The sequence below is a fragment of the Haliotis cracherodii genome, unplaced genomic scaffold (assembly GCF_022045235.1).
Source record: "Haliotis cracherodii isolate W230 unplaced genomic scaffold, xgHalCrac1.p SCAF_5, whole genome shotgun sequence".
In the NCBI taxonomy this organism is placed as follows: Eukaryota; Metazoa; Mollusca; class Gastropoda; order Lepetellida; family Haliotidae; genus Haliotis; species Haliotis cracherodii.
The window spans coordinates 7,408,250-7,423,300 of NW_027266308.1; the positions used below are offsets into that span (position 1 = coordinate 7,408,250).

Genomic DNA, 15,051 nt, shown 5'->3' on the forward strand with positions numbered 1-15,051 from the left:
CCGAGCACGGGTATGGTGCTGACAAACCTAGAAACATAATCGGGGCGAACCAGGATTCGAACCCACAATCATAGGTTTCTGGTGTGCCCAAGGGATGCAACTCTGCACAGCGAATCGCGGCGCCTTAGACGACTGGGCCACCTGTGCCCCCCCATGCATGGAACACAGTCCCCCACTAAGGTATATTAATTTGATGGGAGGAAAGTCAAAAGACAGACATTAACACCTTTGATGAAATAAATATTTTGTATGTTTGTTGTTTAGCATGACACTTGGTGATATTCCATTATATGATGGTGGTCTGAAAACATTCAAGTCTGGGCCAGACCAACAAGCAATTATTATGAGCAATGACAGTGATAAGGGTTCAGTAACATGCAATCAATCAAGTCAGCAAGTTTGATCACCCAATCAATCAAGTCACTAAATTTGATCACCCAATCAACCAAGTCATCGAGTTTGATCAGCCAATCAACCAAGTCAGCGAGTTTGATCACCCAATCAACCAAGTCAGAGAGTTTGATCATCCAATCAACCAAGTCAGCGATTTTGATCACCCGATCAATCAAGTCACTGAATTTGATCACCCAATCAACCAAGTCACTGAATTTGATCACCCAATCAACCAAGTCAGCGAGTTTGATCACCCAATCAACCAAGTCAGCGAATTTGATCACCCAATCAACCAAGTCAGCGATTTTGATCACCCGATCAATCAAGTCACGGAATTTGATCACCCAATCAACCAAGTCACTGAATTTGATCACCCAATCAACCAACTCACTGAATTTGATCACCCAATCAACCAGGCCACTGAATTTGATCACCCAATCACCCAAGTCACGGAATTTGATCTTTCAAACAACCAAGTCACTGAATTTGATCACCCAATCAACCAAGTCACTGAATTTGATCAACCAAGTCACTGAATTTGATCACCCAATCATTCAAGTCATGGAATTTGATCACCCAATTAATGAAGTCACTGAATTAGATCACCCAATCAACCAAGTCACGGAATTTGATCACCCAAGTCACTGAATTTGATCACCCAATCAACCAAGTCACTGAGTTTGATCAACCAATCAACCCTCACTGAATTTGATCACTCAATCAACCAAGTCACTGAATTTGATCACCTAATTATGAAGTCACTGAATTTGATCACCCAATTAACCAACAAATGACCAAGTCACTGAGTTTTATCACCCAATCAACCAAGTCACTGAATTTGATCACCCAATCAAACAAGTCACTGAATTTGATCACCCAATCAAACAAGTCACTGAGTTTGATCACCCAATCCCTTCCCTCGCTGTGTAATCAAGCATTGGTTGCTGGGTGGCTATCTTAATCTGGAAACTAGGGGAGACAACTCTGCATGAAAACATTGCAGTGTCTAAGACCAATGAGTGCCATTGAAAATAAATAACGGAATTTAAAGAATGTACTTCAAAAACAGATGACACTCTGAAAACACTCACATGACTAACCAACTGCTCAAACTGAACCAAGAATTGTCAATCCTCAGTGAACATCACATATTGTGGACAAGAGATAACACTGTGAACAGATGAACTACTACACCTCAAACAGTCTGGATGGACTCTTGACAGGTGATAGCGATTACTCTGAAACAATACCCCACTGTGTGAACATCTGACAAACCCTTCATAGGAAGGATAGGAGGTCACATCAGGCGAACTTTCAAACCAGCCATTCGGAATTGAGGTATGAATAAGCAAAGCACTTAGAGCAACTTATTTGATCTCGAAATTAAACACAAACAAGCAGTTCCAAATGCAAACAATAAAGGCCATTATCATACCTCCATGTCAGAATGATGAGATCTCATTGGTTCACATGATCTTGAAAAAATACGATGTATCCTACCTGGGAGGGAAATACATTTCTGATTGGGCGAATAAATCCCTTATACCCATCTTCGCTTTTTCCAAGTCAATGAAAGTCACATGACACACTTTTATGTCTGCGCGCCATGGCGTTTAAACCTAGAAGAGTAAACCATCGAGGGAACATTTGTGTGTGTATTCTTTTGTTAAGATCGCAACTTCCAAATCAAAGCAGTAGAGAAATGAAACCAAATCAGTTAAACTGGGTGTCAAAGTTTGTTCGGGGTTCACCTGAAGCATCTTATGATGAAGGGTTTGTCAGGCAGAGAGGAATCATATCTGCAAAGGATCTGATCTTAAGGAGACTGACTTGTTGAACATTCTCAATTCCTGATTAGAATTTGATATTAGTGTAGGATCAAAATGCACCTATTAAGTGACCAATAACATACCATAAACAACATTAATCTATATTTGGACAGACACAGACAGAGATGCAGATGCAGACAGACGAAGACGCAGAAGCAGACACAAACACTTACTGTTCTCTATCCTCCTGACGGAAACGGACTCGGTCTCGGTCTCGGTCCCGGTCCCGGTCCCGATCTCGGTCCCTTTCTCGTTCTCGATCTCGATCTCTATCCCGATCTCTGTCCCTCTCCCTATCTCTGTCTCGATCTCTTTCTCGTTCATACCGATCTCTCTCAGAACTGCCACGATCACCTCCTCCTCCTCGACCAAATGCATCATAATCTGAAAGATGTGTTAAAAACATTAATGACACCAACAAAGACATGTTTCATAAGCCATTGAAGAATGTATATTGTTTTTCACAAACAGCTTAATCAATATTTAAAAAGAAACTGCTCCAGTATCAAAGAATGTTTGTTTGTTTGTTTGTTGTTTAACGCCGCACTCAGCAATATTCCAGCTATAAGACAGTGGTCTGTAAATAATCAAGTGTGGACCAGACAATACAGTGATTGACAACATGAGCATCGATCCCAAAATTGGGATACGATGACATGCATCAACGAGGTCTGTGAGCCTGACCAACCGATCCTGTTAGTCGCCTATAACGACAAGCAAAGTCGCCTTTTACAGCAAGCATGGGTTACTGAATACCTATTCTAACCCGGATCTTCGCATTTTTACTAGAGGCAAGACTAAAGACTTCTGTCCTGCAAGTGAAAGAATTTTGTTAAATGCAGCAATCCGCAGTTTTCCAGCTACTGTACGGCATATGATACTTCATCGTGGAAGTCGTCAAACCAGAGGTTGACAGCATGAGCTCATTCCAGGCCATCTGGGCATGATGATAAACAATTAGCTAGGTCACACATTGTAACCATAGATCGTCATTTGTCAGCTCTGACGAGCATGAAATACTATTCTGCCTCCAAATCCGCATAGGTGTCTGTGCTCAACTGCCATGGGAAACTATTATTTATTTTTAAGGCATGCCTACTACATGTTGTACATCCCACAAGTGATTGTCTGTCTTCCCCAAAGGAAATACTCCTGTTATTACCCCACCCTACACAGGCCTCACCCCTAGACTCCCTGCTTCTCTCTGATGAGCGTGAGTCGGACATCTCCTCGGACGGCCCGCGGCCATGCCCGTAGTCTATGACGGCCGGAGCCTGGTAGGGTTGAGCTGGGCCCGGGGAGTCTTCTGAAAGGAAAGGATGAGGATGTCAGTACAGGCACTGGGTGAAACACAAATAGTTCAGAAGAAAAACAAAAACCTGACCATTGCTTTTTCAATATTCCAGCAATAACACGGCGGGGGGACACCAGATATGGGCTTCACACAGTGTACCCATGTCGGGAGTCAAACCCAGGCTTTCAGAGTGAGTTTCAGAGTGAGTTTCAGAGTGAGTTTCAGAGTGAGTTTCAGAGTGAGTTTCAGAGTGAGTTTCAGAGTGAGTTTCAGAGTGAGTGAGTGACCCGGTGAGTGAGTGAGTGAGTGAGTGACCCGGTGAGTGAGTGACCCGGTGAGTGAGTGAGTGAGTGAGTGACCCGGTGAGTGAGTGACCCGGTGAGTGAGTGAGTGAGTGAGTGACCCGGTGAGTGAGTGACCCGGTGAGTGAGTGACCCGGTGAGTGAGTGACCCGGTGAGTGACCCGGTCCCCGAAATCCACAACCACTGTTCCTTTAGAATCTCCAACCTGTCTATGGCCATAGTCGATAGTGAGTGAGTGAGTGAGTGAGTGAGTGAGTGAGTGAGTGACCCGGTGAGTGAGTGAGTGAGTGAGTGAGTGACCCGGTGAGTGAGTGACCCGGTGAGTGACCCGGTGAGTGACCCGGTCCCCGAAATCCACAACCACTGTACCTTTAGAATCTCCAACCTGTCTATGGCCATAGTCAATAGTTTCTGCAGGTAGTATGGATGGTCGGTCAGGGTACGTGTAGCACTCCCTTGCTTCTGGGTATCTGTCAGGAGGGTATGCAGGTCTATCGAGAGGGGTATCGGAATATCGTGAGCGATACGGATCCCGATAATAGTCATCATATCTGAAATACAACAGTAACCATAGTAACACATCAGTGGTTTCAGCCCTTCATCCTTCATCCATAAAGTAAGATGTTAAAAGTTACTCAAAATACTGACAAAGTGTTGGCTGGGTACACTTTACACAGCACAGCTACACCACAGCTAGTTATATTAATCTATGAATTACACCAACATGGTTGCATGTCATTCTCATTAAAATCAGATGCCTTACATCTACGATGCCTCCATAAGTCGCATCGAGTGCACCTGGAGTAAACAATATTCGTCACGCTTGCGTGTAGATACCATGGTGCTCAGAAGCAACAGGGTTCATTAAATATCCCCAACAATAATGGCTTAGTCCTACTTATCTACATTCCGAACTTGTTGATTAAGTTCGTTTTCAAGATACAGAAATCAGATTAGAAAGTTCACCTGACGTGACTTCTTGTGGAGGAGTCATCAGATCTTCACACATAGAAGCATCATACCGGAGTAATACATCAGATTTTAATGAGACGGGGTGAACCCATGAACACAGAATGCTAACAGATGTAGGGTCATAACGGGGCCACATTCAAACCCATAAGCGGATCAGATGGATTTACTGATGCATCGATTCATTTACATCAATGGATAGGATATACAATATGCCTCCATATCTGTCAATGCATGTTTAGTTCTGTGTAGATTTTCTAAAAGGAATATTTATGAAGTTTTGAAATAATCCAGGCTGACAATCCAGTGATTGCCATCATGAGCATCGATCCCCGCAATTGGAATCGATGACATGCATCAATGAAGGTCACGAGCCTGACCACCCGATCCCGTTAGTCGCCTCTTACGACAAGCATAGTGGTCTTTTACGGCAAGCATGGCTTGCTGAAGACCTTTTCTACCCCGAATGGCCTAGTGGTACAGCATGTCAGTTAAGAAATGCTAACTCTGACTGCATAACACAACCAGAAGGAACATTGATTAAGCAGGTGAGGTGAAATTGGGTTTAACGTCGCGTCCAAGATTATTGCACTTATATACCGACGTGCATGTACGTGTGTGTTTGTGTGGCTGCTTGTACTAGTCCGGACTGATGCCGATTTATAGAGCTAGCTCACTGAGATACCATGCCGCAGTTTAACATGAATACCCCACTCAGACACAGTATACTGACTCCGAGCCGACCAGTCCTTGTTTTAGCCCCTTAATGCCGAGCGCCAGACAGGGCAACAACAATTACCATCTTTCAACATCTCTTGGTGTGAAGCGGCTGGGAATCGAACCCCGGACCTTGCGCTCTCCGGGCGGACGCTCTACCACTAGACCACAGAGGCAGTCCATGGAGTAAGCAATCATACAACTTTAACACATGATTGATTTCATGACTACATGATAGCTGGACCACCTGAACCAGAGAACAAATAACAATAACAAGCCATTAAGTATTACAATATGCATCATCATGTGATGATGTGTCATGACACGCCTAATGACAAGGAAAACCAGTTTGTTTTTAGTTAATGGCCACACTCAGCAATATTCCAGCTATATGACAGCGACCTGTAAAATAGAACCAGACAGTCGAGTGACTTGATATAGTGAGCAATAATCCACGCCTACGGGGTACGAGGGCATTCTATCAACCAAGTCACTGAGCCAGACCTTCCATTTGGTTGCCTCTTTCCACCAGCATAGGTTGCTGGGGATCTTATCTTAACTCAGAAGCCCCAAGGTACAACTAGCACAGGTTGTTGGGGACCTGTTCTATTCTGGAATCCCCATGGAACAACCAGCACAGGTTGTTGGGGACCTATTTTTACCTGGAATCCCCATGGTCTTACCAGCACAGGTTGCTAGGGACCCATTCTAACCCGGAATCCCCATTGTCTGACCAGCACAGGTTGTTAGGGACCCATTCTATCCCGGAAACCCCATGGTCTGACCAGCACAGGTTGTTAGGGACCCATTCTAATCCGGAATCCCCAAGGTAGGACCAGCACAGGTTGCTGGAGTCATATTCTGACCCGGACCAGCACAGGTTGATGGGGACCTATTCTAACCCGGACCTGCACAGGTTGATGGGGACCTATTCTAACCCGGACCAGCACAGGTTGATGGGGACCTATTCTAACCCCGAACCCCCAAGGGATGCACGTACCTGTCTCTGTCCCTGTAGGAGTCACTGTAGGGGTCGCTGTAGGGGAATCGATCATATGCTGTAGGGGGTGGGGGAAGGGGGGGAGGCGGATAGCTCCTGGCATCAGGACGGTCATAGTAGGGGTCCCGCCGTTCAAAGTACGGATCTCGTAGAGCATATGGGTCTTCTGGATGAGGTGGAGGAATTCTGGGCGGGTAATCCCGATTGAAGGGCTGTAAAATATACATGTCTACAGATGTTTTCACAAGATTTTATCAAAACATTGATGAAATGTCAAAATTAAGATCATTAATAAGATATAAGATGTAACATTCAACATGTTCAAGTGACTGAAACTGAATTTTATCCAATGTTCTTTTGTGAGTGCATTTAGTGGTTTTATACCGTTTCGAACAGTATTCCAGTTCCATCATGGTGTGTCAGTATCATGTGGGAGGAAAGCCTGAAGTGATGCAGGTTTCAGACGTTTACAACTTTTGTGAAACCCATGAGCAAACTGTATTGTGCTGACAAACCTTGAAACATAATTGGAGCAAACTTGAACTCACGATCATAGGATTCTGGCATGCCCTAGAATGTAACTCTACACAGCGAATTGCGGCACCCTAGATGACTTGACCACTCCCTGTTCTTGATGAACTAGATAACATTTCCAATTTCCTTTGAAGGTCAGCCACTCTTTCGGATGTGGGCTGGAGGATGAGAGATATGACGATTCTCATCCAATCCTCCACAGCAGCCATTGTGGCCACAGAATCCTCACCATGTTCTTACCTATGTGTCTCCTTCAAGCCTGGCTACTAAGGACCTGTAATGGCCTAGAATCCCCAGTGAGGCCTGGATAAAGACTAAGTTTATACTGGCTCAACAGTATTTCAGTTATAACACCAATGATGATGTCAGCATCATGTCACGCTTTCCGCCCAGATGTTTTGTTTGTTTGTTTGTTTTTTGTTTAACGCTGCGCTCAGCAATATTCCAGCTATATGACCGTGGTCTGTATATAATCAAGTCTTGACCAGACAATCCAGTGATTGACAGCATGAGCATTGATCCAAGCAATTTGGATACGATGACATGCATCAACCAAGTCAGCGAGCCAGGCCACCCGATCCCGTTAGTCGCCTTTTACGACAAGCACAGTCGCCTTTTACGGCAAGTATGGGTTGCTGAAAACCTATTCCACCCCGGAATCTTCACGGGCCCTGCCCAGATGTTACATGTTGTTTACCGCCACATGACAGACAGCATGATGAGCATCGATCCACGAAATTTACAAATCTAGGAACATGGTCAGGAGACATCTGGAATTCGAACCTATAAAGATTCTGGCATGTCTAAGGGAAGCAACTCTGCACAACAAATTGTGGTGCCTTAGTCTCTGGAGATGACAGGGCCAACTGGGCCCTCACACCCCCCTTTCCCTGGACAAGCAAGTGAGTTTATACTTACGTCATAAGGAGGCCAGTCTGCTTTGGGCCTGTCTGGAAAATTGTCTTCCGATGGGTAAGGATCACGTTCATCTTGACCAAATCCCCCTCTTCCCCTTGCTCCAGGACCTCTACCCCATGACCCACCACGTGGAGGTCGCCCTCTTGGACCACCACGACCGTGGGAATTCCAAGTGTCTCCAAAATTGCCTTCAAAGTTCCTGTCAAAATTTCCTTCTAGGTTCCCGTCAAAATTTCCTTCTAGGTTTCCGTCAAAATTCCCTTCAAAGTTCCTGTCAAAATTGCCTTTAATGTTACCTTCAATTTGACCCTCCTGAAGATGAGAAAAAATAATATATGGATGTAATGTTCAGTAGACATGTGGAAGAACATTTAGAGAATTCCAAAATAATAATTAACAGACTGACAGGTGCAAGGACTTATTTGGTTTATGAAACACACACAGGACAGATTCTTGATTTCAATAACCGATCAAAAGGGCCTTCCATAGATCTACATTAAAAATTGTGGCCTTGTCCAAACTAGTACTATCCCTGGAAAAGCGGATCAGAAGACTTTCCTTAAGATAGTTCCCTAACTATTAACATGATCAAGATGGAAAGGTGTGTTCATACTCTTAACTTGTGTTTCCAGTTGTATTTGAGAGGTAGTGAGTGAGTGAGTGAGTGGGGTTTAACGCTGCTTTTAACATTATTCCAGTTATATCACGGCGTGTCAGCTTAATGTGGGAGGAAAGCCCGGAGTGATGCAGGTCTCAGACGTTAACCACTTCGGTGAAACCCACGAGCACAGGTATGGTGCTGACAAATCTAGAAACATAATCGGGGTGAACCGGGCTTCGAACCTACAATCATAGGTTTCTGGCGTGTCCAAGGGACGCAACTCTGCACAGCGAATCGCGGAGTCTTAGATGACTGGGCCACCCGTGCCCGCCTATTTGAGAGGTAACAAGGCAGGTCATGTATTGGTAACATTGCTCCATTTCAGTCATGAAAGAACAGTATACAGTCAAGTCCCGTTGATCCGACATGGTTGGTTGCATATGATTATGTCGGATTAACGAGAATGTTGGATAAATGAAATTAAGTAGTATCAACGTTTGTGATCCAAAATCAGACAACTACACGATAGATAATGATACAAACGCATAAAAAAATAAAATAAAAATGAAATATTCATATAGAATACTAAACGAGCTCCCGTGTAATACCAATTTTATGAAACGAGTGAATGGTCCTGGTATCTGATGAGCAAAAGCGAGTCAGATACCAGAACTATTCACGAGTTTAGTATTTTATTTATTACTTGCCATTTATAACTTTTTTTAGAATTCCAGTCGTGTATGAATAGGCTGACACCTACACGATCCACAACTTAATCCAATCCACAACTTAATCTAAGCACATCAAAAGTGACACATATCTTTTTAATACCATACCCTTCTTTAGAATTCAGGCGTCCGTTCCACAAATTTACCATAGCGCAAAGGTTATCGTAACTCCCATGCTTTAACAGAAAGTTACGACTGTCGATGCGCTACAATACGATCACCTTGTGGAACGGGACCTGCACCACAAAGTTTACAATCACGTCACAATACTCAATGACGTGATTTGTGGAATTTTGTTGCAAGATCCATTGGCGAAACAATGCCATATGACGTTAGCCTAGCAACGGGGTTGCTGGGGTCATTGAGTGTGCATAAGCTCCTCTCAGTGATCTATCATCTCCTCACGCAATGTCGTTGTTGATTAAGCCAAGAGATGTTGAGAGCTTTCAATGTTTCTTAGTGTAACTTGTTCCCGCAGTACATAAGCACGCGCTAATGTATTACACTATGTTTTCTAATCATGCAACTTCTAAAGCTCAAAACAACACAACAGTAACGCATCAAAACACGGGCTGTGTACTCGCAGGAAGACGACCACGGAGTACGCTGATCACTGTGTCGGATCAAATGGCTGATTAATGAGTGATTTTTGGTAATTTGTTGCAAATAAGGTGTGTCGGAGTTGGACTGTGAGACTGTCAGATTAACTGGTCTAAATAGCATTGATTTAATCGGTTCCCATCATTAGTGTCGGATAAAACCGATTGTCAGATTGCCTGATTAACGAGACTTGACTGTACGTTGATTGGACAGCTTCTTACAGTCGAAGTGAACTCAAAAACAAAGCTACAGTGGCGAATGGGACGAAGGTATTTATCGTAATAGATTGGAGATTTATCACCCTGGACATCTGAGGAAGATGTTAACATGGTGTTGCTCATCCTCTGTACCTCCAGGATTTACATTTAGGTGAACCTGCACTAACGCCTGGATCCCAAACCCTGATCTCAAATGACCCGCCATTATTTTCATTAACCAACCTGATTTCCTACACTACTCAGTCTAACTGACCAATCAGTTACAATCAGCCTGATATTGTGTTGGCGAAATCAACAAAATGGCAACCAGTCCCATTGATGATGCTAGAGTTCGTCAGAAATACAACATTAAAACCTGATCAACATGCAAAAGAAAGCCCCCCAAAATCTTTTGATGGACAGTGATGTCTTCGTGTCCATTAAAACTGGCAGTGGCAAGTGCCTTACTCATTTCATTTTTCATAATCTCGACGTTTGATTGGTAGGTAAAATGAAAATCAAGGGAGGGTTATCTGAGCTTGCGAGAACCATGACAATGGACCCCGGGGCAAGTGTGGGTAATGCAAGCCTTGGACATATTGAGGATGGGTGTTTCCAGAAGAAGTGTGCTACACACAAGAGTTTAATGTTAGTTTACCTGTTTTATAGGGGTCTCATCATTATCATCCTGATAGGACACAAGGCCTGGTTTGCTATCTTCATCCACCTGCTGTTCACCAGCCCCTTCTTCTTCTTTCTCTTTGGCCTCCATCTTTACAGCCAAAGGGAACAATGGCTTGTCCTGACTGGGTGTGTCCAGTAGTCCTGGTGGCTGATCTGATGGGGATCCTTGAGAACCATGAGGTGATGGTCCTCGAGGTCCACCTAGGCCTGGAGATAGACCTTGAGGTCCAATTAGGCCTGGAGATGGACCTCGGGCTCCACCTAGACCTGGAGATGATCCTCTTGGTCCACCAAGACCTGGAGATGATCCTCTTGGTCCACCAAGACCTGGTGATGATCCTCTTGGACCGCCCATTTGGCCTGGTGCCTGACCTCTTGGACCGCCCATTTGGCCTGGTGCCTGACCTCTTGGACCGCCCATTTGGCCTGGTGCCTGACCTCTTGGACCGCCCATTTGGCCTGGTGCCTGACCTCTTGGACCGCCCATTTGGCCTGGTGCCTGACCTCTTGGACCGCCCATTTGGCCTGGTGCCTGACCTCTTGGACCTCCCATTTGGCCTGGTGCTGTTCCCCTTATCCCACCCCTACCAGGGGCTTGACCTCTTGGTCCACCCATACCAGGAGGTGGACCTCTTGGGCCACCCATCTGACCTGGTGCTTGACCCCTAGGACCAAACTGTTGTCCCGGTGCCTGGCCTCTCAGACCACCTTGACCTGGTGCCTGACCCCTTGGACCATCTTGACCTGGTGCTTGACCTCTTGGGCCACCTAGACCTGGTGCTTGACCTCTTGGGCCACCTTGACCTGGTGCTTGAAACCTGGGGCCACCTTGACCTGTTGCCTGACCTCTTGGGCCACCTTGACCTGGGGCCTGACCTCTTGGGCCACCTTGACCTGGAGCCTGGCCTCTTGGGCCACCTTGACCTGGTGCTTGACCTCTTGGGCCACCTTGACCTGGTGCTTGACCTCTTGGGCCACCTTGACCTGGAGCCTGACCTCTTAGACCACCTTGACCTGGAGCCTGACCTCTTGGGCCACCTTGACCTGGAGCCTGACCTCTTGGGCCACCTTGACCTGGAGCCTGACCTCTTGGACCACCTTGACCTGGGGCCTGACCTCTTGGGCCACCTTGACCTGGAGCCTGACCTCTTGGGCCACCATAACCAGGAGGTCCAGGCTGAAAAAAAAAGAACAAAAAACACATCAGCCCAAGAAGCTAAGATCCGAGTGAGGTAAAGTCTAAAATCAAGACAGGGTCGGCAGAAATTGACACATTGGGGAATCGAACCATGGTGTTTGGCTAGAGGAGCTAACACTTCAACCACAAGGCTACCCCAGAGCTCCCCAAACCATAAGAACCTGACTTGATATGAACATGTTCGAAAATAAAGGAGAGTCCTTGTGTCAGAGAGGGAGCCACATATGCAAATGGCCCAGAGGACACATTTTTTGGCATCATATATGCACAATTCACAGTGAAATGTAACTCTGAAGGGAAGATATCTTGAATATCTTTAGTGAGTGAGTATGGTTTTACGCCGCTTTTAGCAATATTCCAGCAACATCACGGCAGGGGACACCAGAAATGGGTTTCACACATTGTACCCCCCATGTCGGGAAACGAACCCGGGTCTTCTGTGTGACGAGCGAACGCTTTAACCACAAGGCTACCAGAACGCCCCTTGAATATCTTTAAATACAGACATCATTTTAAGTGTTTAAATAGGTAAGACCACTCAGAAATGAAATAGATCCCGCAGCACAACCCATTTCAATGATTAGGCATCAGGTCTGATACTTAAAGAGGTTGCATACAAAAACAAAAAAATTCAAGAAATGGGTTTATTTTAGTATCATTTTGTATCAAATTATGCAATAAAAAAAACAAGTCACCACAGCATTTTTTGAGTAAGTGGCGCCATCTAGAGTCACCGGATGATAAAATCATCTTGCCAATAAAATGGTCATTTTAAAGTTTGATCATTAAATGAGTGTTTTTAAATAGACATATTACAGTATTGATATGACTCAAAACAGAAAAACGAAAATTCAAGTGAAAACATTTTTAATTTCACACATCATTTGACTTTAAAAAAAAACACATTTTCCAAAAAAAAATGATTCATCTGTCACAAAGCATTTTACAAAATCAAGATATTTTTCAAACTGGCTTATTTCTAATAGTTATTAATTGTAAAATAAAATTATAAAATAAAAACAACATGTTACCAGAGGATATTTAAATTATTTTCAATCAACACAGCATACCCCTAAAATAATGAATCAGGGGAGGTAACTCTTGCCCAAATTTACGTTTTTATGAGTTCAAGTACAATTAGCCGCGAGTCAATGGGACGTAACCGCATTACAAATACTCGCCGTTACATGCAAGTCCGGTATGCGAATGAACAATGGTATCCAACGCCTTTAACTCAAGGTGAGCAGTTTAAACACGACTACTGAGTTATCTCCCTTTCTTACAGGCTGCATTTGACAAGGCAGTACTTCCTGTTTTGTGTGCGGATAAACATGCAGTATATACTGAACAAAGTTAGAGATCATGAACATTTTGGGGGCATCTTTTTGTAGCACTCAAGACACAATTTCATACAAATATCCCCAAAATATCATGAACCTTTTTTGTTCAGTATATATGTACTGTAATATTTTGTCTTGAATCAAGGACAGGAGTCCGGACTCCTGTGAATCAAGGAAGCATGATGACCTAATTATTTCCTCCCCAATATCTCCCCCTGCCTGACTTGTCTCCCTTTAACAATGAAATTGTTGTGTGATCAGCTTTACGTACCATCCTTGAGCCTCCATAAGGGTATGGCCCTGGTCCTCTTGGGTTCCTGAAAAGTAATTTACAAGAAATACAAATGGGATTAAAGAATGATTTCAACACGACTTCTCTATCATAACTCAATTATTGCTGAAAAGATATTAAAAATAATCATTATCATCGATTACATATATATATATATATATATATATAAATATACCCACCGACAAAGAAACGCGAATACCATTCATGTTGGTTAATATATGAAGAATTATTTACAGTCAAGTCTCGTTAATCCGACACTCGTTAATCCGACAATTGGCTTTATCCGACACTAATGATGGGAACCGATTAAATCAGTGCTATTTAGACATGTTAATCCAACAGTCTCGCACTCCGACTCCAACAGACCTAATTTGCAACGAATTACCGAAATCACTCATTAATCAGTCTCGTTAATCTGACACAGTGATCAGCGTACTCCGTGGTCATTTTCCCGCGAGTACATAGCCCCTTGATTTGATGTGAGACGAGTCGGCGAGTAGCTTCATATTTCAAATGCTGCAGAGATAAACTTGCTTAACAATAAACAATTAGTACTTTAAATAAACAGAACCGGATTAATCACATGCCTAGATTACCTCAATCTCATAAAGTCGGATACAAGTTCTCGCTAACGCTGAGGACATCCCAATACAAGTCACGTCAGAACGACCTTTCGCGAACATTGACCCACCAATGAAATTACTAACAGGAAGTCAACATTAGCCACAAAGAAAGCAGCTTTCTTAAGCATTGCAGCACTAGTTTCAAATTGGCAGCTTCCATTCCAGACTATGCTTTAAAAAGTATTTTGAATCGGTCATACATTGTGTTAAACTTTGGAGGATGCATGATTAGAAAACATATTCCGCTAATAATGTAACATGACAATATGAATATTGCCCTTTTCCTCTTTTTTTATGACGTGTTTGAATTGTTATCAATCATGTAGTTGTCCGATTTTCGATCATGAATGTTGATACTTCCTAATTTCGTTTATCCGACATAATCATATGCAACCAACGGATTAAAGGGACTTGACTGTATATTCAAGAGATATCACATTCGTTTGACATGCAATTGAACCTAGTGGTATGTTGTGTGAATTAGCGCTCATGAACGCATCACATGTGACTTCACAGATCCATGATGCACCATTTGTCTCGTGCTGGATTAACGTGTAAAGTTTGGAAATCACATGCAGCATATCGTGATAAGAATATAGACTTTCTGAGGTAACACTTGCCTGATTGTTAGTTTTATCATGAAGTGGTACACACTGGAAACATTACTTCTTAACATACACACTTCTCAGTGTTTCCATGGTTCACGTTTCTTTTGGTGGTGAGTATATGTGTCCTATATATGTATTTATTATGCCTCAAAGTGAATTTGACAAATAAGCGGGCAGAACTACTGACAACATATGAGCCCGTATACCGTCAGTAAAATCCAAG

The 15,051-nt window shown here is 43.7% G+C and overlaps 1 protein-coding gene across 3 annotated transcripts in view; it reads right to left on the reverse strand.

The window, feature by feature from the left end:
* The window catches only part of LOC139442089 (YLP motif-containing protein 1-like), a 56,706-nt gene that overhangs the window by 35,442 nt on the left and 6,213 nt on the right, over window positions 1-15,051 (reverse strand). For all 3 annotated transcript variants that reach the window (XM_071222874.1, XM_071222875.1, XM_071222873.1), the window contains exons 6-12: window positions 13,577-13,622; window positions 10,742-11,944; window positions 7,958-8,269; window positions 6,506-6,717; window positions 4,189-4,370; window positions 3,406-3,528; window positions 2,396-2,606 (exon numbers count right to left, since the gene is read on the reverse strand). In XM_071222874.1, the coding sequence (XP_071078975.1) occupies window positions 2,396-2,606; window positions 3,406-3,528; window positions 4,189-4,370; window positions 6,506-6,717; window positions 7,958-8,269; window positions 10,742-11,944; window positions 13,577-13,622 (2,289 nt within the window). The remainder of the gene's footprint in view (window positions 1-2,395; window positions 2,607-3,405; window positions 3,529-4,188; window positions 4,371-6,505; window positions 6,718-7,957; window positions 8,270-10,741; window positions 11,945-13,576; window positions 13,623-15,051) is intronic.